At 55.4% G+C, this 7,687-nt stretch overlaps 1 protein-coding gene across 1 annotated transcript; it reads left to right on the top strand.

Moving 5' to 3' along the window:
* Positions 1-949: 949 nt before the first annotated feature.
* On the top strand, positions 950-7,304 carry TM2D3 (TM2 domain containing 3). Its single transcript, XM_016154901.2, has 5 exons — positions 950-1,059; positions 1,946-2,103; positions 3,423-3,597; positions 5,097-5,172; positions 6,990-7,304. Exons 1-5 carry the CDS (start codon positions 969-971, stop codon positions 7,153-7,155), a joined length of 666 nt encoding a protein of 221 aa, XP_016010387.2. The 5' UTR covers positions 950-968; the 3' UTR covers positions 7,156-7,304.
* Positions 7,305-7,687: the final 383 nt, after the last annotated feature.

The following is a 7,687-nucleotide window of genomic DNA, read 5'->3' as shown; positions in this document are numbered from 1 at the left end:
CGGTCTTCGAGAAGCTTCCTCGAAGCCATGCGTGCCTTTAAGGAGTTAGCGAGCGGTGGGACCAGGAAGGCTGCAGAGAGATGCGGGCCGGACACCGCCGGGCCAGCTGCCCAGCGCGGGGCCGCCTGGCACACCTGGGCGTTGCTTTCCATACAGTTAGGGCCAGTTTCATTCTGTGAACAGCTACCATTTTAGTGAGAAATGTAATGTCATCAAAACCTTCGCACAGCACCTAGTACATAGCAGTGATTTCCCTCCCTAAACACCAGGCAGCCACGTGCCCCATTTCCTGTTTGCCCCGAGAATACGCGCCAGCAGCGCTGGCAGTGACCCCAGCGCCTTTTATGCGGGGATCACGCGCAGATCACGCGGGGATTACGGTCCTAACCTTACTCCTGAAGATTGCTACAGAATATTACTACCTCGGCACCCCTCTAGTATACAATAGCCTTGGGAGATAAGTAATGTCATTCCATTTATAGCATTGTTTTTAGCAGTGGTTTATGTTCATTTACAAAACATAACTATTCTTAATCACTGAATTTGTCAAATCCTAGAAAACAGCATTCCTGCGTGTGACCTTAAGTGAACTTGGCAGCAAGCTGCACTTCTTCTAAACGGGGGCAAGGGGTATAAATGGTGGCCAACTTCCCAGGTTTGCCGGTCTCTGCTCTCAGTCACTTCAGGTGAGCATCTCAGTCCCCGGGACCTTCCCCGGGCTCTAGGCGCGTGAGGAGCGGCGGCCGCCGGTCTGGGCATGGGCCAGTTTGAGAACCGGCAGCCTCTCCGCATCACCGCACCGCGCGGGCCCGACCTCCGCCGCTCGCAGAGCTTCCACTCACACCCCGCGGAACCCACGCCCGGCGGAACCCACGCCCCGCGGAACCCGCGCCGGATGGCCGCGCCTGCACTCCGGGCTCCCGGAAGTTCCGCCCCCCGGCGGCCGGAAGTACGCGAGCGCTGGCAAGATGGCGGCCGTGGCGGGGTCGCCGCGGGCCCTGGGCCGCCTCTGCCCCGCGCTGCTCTTCCTGTCACAGTTCTACGTCCTGGCGGGCGGCGGTGAGTTAAGGCTGGGGTCACGGCGGGCCTGGCTGGGTGTCAGGCGCCCCGCGGCCTGCGGGAAGCGTTCGGGCTGGGCCTGAGCCCGGCGCGTCCTGGCAGCCGGTCCGCGGCCGCCGCGCTCGGGGACCCCGGAGTCGCTAGTTAGGCTGCGGAGCCGGGGGGCGGGGCACCGAGGGCTCGGGGACGCGGCCGGGGCAGCGACAGGGGTCCCCATACCACGTCCGGGTCTTAAGTGATAGAAATATATTTTACTCCTGGCTCGGTTGGCCGGAAATAGAACTACGACCCACTGAGCAAGTTTCTAATATAGAGAACCATTTGGAACGTTGGTGGTGTAAAACTAAATGTTCTTAGAAAAAAATGGTTTCCTGAGGCAGCAGTATGGAATGACAGGGCATTTTCTAGCGTCAAGTGCACCCCGTGGTACCAATGGATAGAGGGCCACCGGCTCCTCTTCCAAGGTAGTGTTCAAGGGAAAATAACACTGGATAGGAAGCCGAGAGGCCCGTTCCGTCTCCGCTTTTGCCGCTCCCTCTGTGACCTTGAACAAACCCCACCATCTCTGAGTCTTAGTTCTTTCCTCTTGTCACACGGTAGGTTTTTTTGAGGCCCTCACTTGCATCTGGCAGTTCATATACATACGCACTTTGATTTTTATGGTCATCGGGGGACAGTGATGAAATGCCTTTTACTTCGCTCTTGAGCCCTCACTGTCGCACAGCTGGCCGGTGGCAGAGCCCTGCTTAATCGCAGGTGTTGCTGACCCTGCCGTGCCTCCTCATCCCCGCATAGCATCTCCCTGCCAACGGTCACGTCCTTTAGCCTTAGAAAATCGTTTTCCTCTCAGCGTTATGGGAATAAGCTGCGCTCTCACCTCTCACAGAAAGCACCGACAACCCCCCCTACGTGACGAAGTGCCCGAGCAACGGCCTGTGCAGCAGGCTCCCCGCGGACTGCGTGGAGTGCAGGACAAACGCCTCCTGTGTCTACGGGAAGCCCGTGACCTTCGACTGCACAGTCAAGCCTTCCGTTACTTGTGTTGTAAGTACTGCAGCTTGTTCTAAACAAACCCGCCGTGAGCCTCGCGTTACCAGCAGAGTTTAGCCTTGACCGTGGGGAAATTCTGAAAGAACGTGCGCTTTATTTTGCAGGTAATATTTTAGGAATAAAATCAAGTTTACCAGAAGACCCAAGCTTCCATTTCCAAGTGAGGTTTGATTGCAAGGGTTCAGATGGCAGCTTTTTGACGCAGGATAAATTGCAGCAGTTGTCAGACTTTTGACAGAAAGTCAGAACTAGAAAAAACTCAAGCGTACTGACTATTGCCCGTTAGAGGTGACCCTGTTACAGTCATCATAGTGACATCTTACTGTGATGTCTGAGAGCTGGGAAGAGCCTAGAAGGATTCCATAGGTGTGTTTCTAGTGCTCTTGGCAGAGCTGCTTGACTGGGCTCCCATGGGAATCACCAGTGCCCCAGACCTGCTGAAGGAGCATAGGTCAGGGACACTCAGGTGTCTGTGTTGTTTAACAAGTGGTCCAGGTCATTGTCGCAGTCTTCAATTAGGAATATTATCCCAGCATCGAGGCGAGATAAGGAGAAGTGAATGATGAAGCCCGGCCGTGACCGGCTGGGTGACTTGTCAGTCCATCTCGTTCATGGGGCGATGATCCCAGAACAGCTTTTCCTAAACTGAGGAACCCTTGTTCTGGGAAATGGTCGAGGAAGGTAAAACAGATTCTGTACGGGATCCTCCTGTGTAGATGTCCACAGTGTCCCCCACAGATGTCCTTTGATCAGCGGCTCTAGCATTTCCTGCACTTACTCGAAGGCACTTTTTCCTCCACTTCATTCTCTAGAACTTGGTCTGCCAAGGGGTGGAGTGGAGTGTCCCCACCAGCCCCACCCCCCTTCCTGTCATTCTCCTGAAGTCTTGGATTAGGAGAGACGTGAGGGAGGCTTCACTCCCAACAGTTATGTTGTCTCAGTATCTGAACGTAGTTTCTGGAACGTAGTGTCTGCCATTGTTAGATATTGGCATTACCCTTTAAGGCACGCTGGAAAATCGAGCTAATTGCCAGGGCGTCCTCACGATCTTACCTGCAAAATATCCTTAGCGGTTTTGATGTGAATGGATGTAGTTTTGTGTTCCCTTAGGTAACTACTTCTGGGTGTATGTTTCCATGATTACAGGGTCATGCCACGTACATGTGTTTTGCATACGTGTTGCGTTGGTGGCCACCTTCTCGCCACTTCCTGCCAGATCATGCTTAGAAACTTTGTGCTGTTCATGTAGTTTATTGACGTATTAACAAGCTCCTGTGTTATGATTGATGAGTTCCGTGTCCTTCGGTACACAGGATCAAGACTTCAAGTCGCAGAAGAACTTTGTCCTCAACATGACGTGCAGGTTTTGCTGGCAGCTTCCGGAAGCCGACTACGAGTGCTCCGCCTCCACCAGCTGCGTGACGGTGTCCTGCCCTCGGCAGCGGCACGCCGCCAACTGCACGGTGCGGGACCACGTGCACTGCCTGGGTGAGTCGCAGCGCGAGGATAGTCGTGAGCTAACTTCTTTCCTCCCAGCCTGCTCATGGAGCTGTCATCAGAAAGTCGAGTTAAATGACTCATCAGAAGCATTTATCAGCACTTTTCAGTTATGCCAAGCCTCCTTAAAAACGCAGAACGAAAAACCCAGAAAATTTGCGATGCTGTTTTAAAACGTAGTATTTGATAAAACGAAAAGGCTACGCGTGATCTAAAGTACAATGCATGGTAGGTGAGCTTCACCGAGTGAACAGCTCCAGCGGTGCTGCTGCGGTCACCACCGCCCGGCGCTGGTTGTGTGCCCGGCTGTCCTCCCTCCTTCGGGGGCAGTCACCCGCGTGAGTGTCCTCATCCTGCTTGCTTTTCCTCAAATCGTGTGGCTCTCCCACATTTGTGTAATAAGCTATGGTGTGACACAGTGCTCAGTCATGTGTGTTTTGGAATTGTGTACAGCAACCATCTTACCAATGGCCTTTTTCCCCCACTCAGCTTTGTGGCTCTAAGAGCTATCTTTTTCCTTCGACTTCTGAATGATAATCTATCGTAAGATTGTGCCACCGTTTGTTTGTTTCTCTGTGTATTTGGGTTTTTATATTTTTGCTCCTACAGAGTGTGCTGGTTGCACACGTGCAGGAGTGTGTGCGACGTGCACCCTCCAGCAGGCATCATTTTCCAACGCGGTCCAGGAGGCTGCTCTTCCAGCAGTGGACGCCCCTGTCCTCGACGGCCTCCGGCCTCTCTGATTCTTGTTGTCCCTGCGTTTTGTCTTTTTCTTAGAGTCCTGGGAATTCTTTTGTATTTTGGAAATTTAACTTTTTGGTGTCCCTAAATTTCTCCCAGGTTTTTACCTTTTTTTTTTGTTCCCATTTCGTTTTGATGTCTTTTGATGAACAGAACTTTAAATTTGAATTAGTTGACATTATTAGTCTTCCGGAGGTAGCTCTTTTTTGTTATAAAAAATCTATTCTTACTCCAGGTTCATAAATACCACTCTTTTCTTTTAAAGGTGGTAAGTCGGGCCTTTCGCAGGTGTGTGGCCCACTTGCAGCGGGTTTCGGGGCGTGCTGCCAGGTAGATGCAGGCTCGCTTTTTCTCCCACGTGGACAGCCGGTGGCCTGCGGGCTATCGCGGGCCGGTCCGCGTGTGCCCGTGCCCCACACGTGTCCGTGTGTGCGTGCCCTGGGCCCTCTTCCCAGGGCCCGGTCTGGCTCAGCAGCCCGCTGTCTTGCTCGCTCCTCCCTTCGCCTGAGTCCTCACAGCCGATGGATGGGGCATCTCACGGTCTTGGGGCCGAAGCCTGTGACTGACTTAAGCGTGAGGCCTGTGCTCCTGGGCCACGAGGCCTGTCTTCTTACCATTCGCTCTGGTAAACGTTGTCAGGCGAGCCGACTTGGGAGATTTTAAAGGACAAGGCCACCGGTTACAGTTTGGTCTCTGCGTAAGAGTGTTTATACCCACGTTTCTAAGCAGAGCGTTTCCGCTTCTTCAAGGTAACCGCACGTTCCCGAAGATGCTGTACTGCAACTGGACGGGCGGGTACAAGTGGTCCACCGCCCTGGCGCTCAGGTGAGCCACATCGCCGGGCAGCCATGGCGCCGTCCCGGCCTTGTTGGGGTGGGTGGATGCCCGCAGACGCGCGGCCCCTGTTCCCCCCTCCCCCGGGTTCCCCAAAGCACAGCTGTGGGGAGCACCCCTGGGGGTCACAGCGGCCCCTCCGGGGGTTCAGTGGCAGGCGATAGCTCCTCTCCCTGGGCGGCCTGTGGCAGACAGCGGGGGCCGTGCGACAGGCCGGCAGAGTCCGTCCGCGTGTCCATGAGCCGCTGCCACGCTCTGCGCCATTGAAGGTGGGCGGGGAACTTCTTTATCATAAGAATAATACATTCTTAATACTGAAAACTGGAAAAAGTGAAAACGACAAAAAAATGCATTAAAAATCACCTATCTAGAATAGGAATCACCTATTCCCCCATCTAGACACATAGACTTACAATTTTTACATAAAAAGTTTGAAAAAAAAAAAAACTGTGCCAGTTCTTGCCACCAGAGGGAGGGGCGGGGGCGCTGGTAAAGGGTTTGCTCCTTACCAAGCCGCGCCATCTGCGGCCGGGGTTCCGCGGTCGCGCCCGAGCCCCGTGGCCTGCGCAGGACGCGGGGCGGGGCGTCTCAGCCTCGTCATCAGGCGCCCCGCGCGCAGTGGGCCGTGTGGCGGCATCTGTGGATTCTACTTGCTGGATGTCAGTGGCACTCCCCTCCCCCCGAGTCGTGACGGTCGGGACGTTGGACACCTTGTCCCTGGTGGGGCTCCGCTGCGTCCGCCGCTTCCGCCTGGGGCTGGGGCTGGGGGAGGAGGAGGAGGAGCCCGCCTGGCAGGTGTGGCTGGACGTGGACAGGGGCCCGTGGTGGGAAGTCCGGTGCAGCACACCTGAGATCAGGTAACTGGCCACAGTCACTGTCAGCAACAATTTCAGTGAAAACTTTTTTTAAAAAAATTTATTTTGGAAGAATTTTAGATTTACTGAAAAGTAGCAAAGATAGAGTGGTTCTGCACAGCCCTGCCCGCCCCCCGCCCCCCCGCTGGTGCCTTAAATGGCCACGGCACACATAAGGAGTGACTTAAAGCGTGAGGGTGGCTTTCCTGTCGTCACCGTGGACGTGACGGTGCCTCGGAGCAGTGCGGCGGGTTTGCTCGCCTGGTGAGCCGGGTCGGCCGCATGCTCAGTCGTTGGGGCTGGATTGTGGGTTCGTTCCTTTTTACTTCGATATGTTCTGAGATTTTCTGTGGTAAAAACTTTAGAAGAAACCCACTGAGACGTTGTCAGGTAGTGCAGAGCTTAGCCCTTGAAGGAACCTTAAAAGTCACTCATTCCCAACACACACGTTAGAGAGGAGTGACTGGGAGGGGGAGGACTCTCTCCCGCAGCTGGGTGCTGGCCTCCCGGTGCCGCCCCTCCCCCCACGTTCGCACACTTTCTGTCCAGCCGGGCTCCTGCTTTGCTCTCGAGATTAAGATGCGAGATCGATTCCTTTAAAAGCGAACTAGATTTTAGTCTAGCTGAAGATCGCACGCATCTCCTGGACGCGCTGATGGACCGTGGCTGTGGTGGCAGTCGTCCCCGTGAGCAGCGCCGCAGTGCGGCGGGGTGGGGCGCTTGGACCCTGCACGGCCCGTGGTCCCCCTGTGGCTAAGGTCAGCCCTCCGTTGGCGGAGTCCCAGCCGAGACGGGAGGTGCGTACTCGGTGCTGTGAAACGTGAACTAGTCATGTTCTGACGAGGGGGTAGGGTGATTCGCGCCCTCGCCCAGATGCGGCTGAGCGGTGTCGCGGGGCCACAGCGGCCGCAGCGGGGGCCACCCAGAGGGTCCCAGCCCTGTCTCCTGTTGCAGCATCACCCTCGGTGGCTTTGGCGCAGACCGCTTCTACCTGGGCCAGTGGCGAGAAGGCCTCGGCAAGCTCTTCAGCTTCGGCGGCCTGGGGATCTGGACGCTGATCGACGTCTTGCTCATCGGAGTCGGCTACGTGGGGCCGGCGGATGGCTCTCTGTACATTTAGCGGTGGCCGCGCTTCTCGGGGGGGCCGCGCTGGGGAGGCCTGTGGGGGTCGGGGGGTCGTGAGCCGCGCGTTTGCACGCTCTTACTGTACAGCATCTGTACTTCGCCTGCCTTGATGAAGGTAAAATAAAAAACACTCAGCTATGCTCACCTGGGGTTTGTTTTTATTTGCCTGAAATATATTTTTTTTTCTGTGAAAAATGTAAACTTAATTAAACCAGAGGAACAGACTCCTCAGTGATTGAAAATCGGTGTAATTCCTGTGGCTTTCGTGGCACTCAGACCTCGACTCGATGCGACCTGCCCCGAAAAGCCCCAGCTGTGGTCCGGCCGGGGCCGCAGGAAGCGTTTTCTCTCCAGCCGAATGAAGCGACCCACCCGCACTTCCTTCCACCCTCCGAGCCCTGCGGTCACGTCCGCGTCGTCTGCTCTCTGTACACGACTGTCAACCGTCGACCGCGGGGCTCTCGTCTCTGGTCGCTGTGGTTCGAATTTTGTTAGAACTACAAGAGGAGGCAAGTGCTGAAAATTTA

The sequence above is a fragment of the Rousettus aegyptiacus genome, unplaced genomic scaffold (assembly GCF_014176215.1).
Source record: "Rousettus aegyptiacus isolate mRouAeg1 unplaced genomic scaffold, mRouAeg1.p scaffold_m13_p_14, whole genome shotgun sequence".
Taxonomy (NCBI): domain Eukaryota; kingdom Metazoa; phylum Chordata; class Mammalia; order Chiroptera; family Pteropodidae; genus Rousettus; species Rousettus aegyptiacus.
The sequence above is the reverse complement of the archived record's forward strand: the minus strand, read 5'-3'. Positions and strand labels throughout refer to the sequence as shown.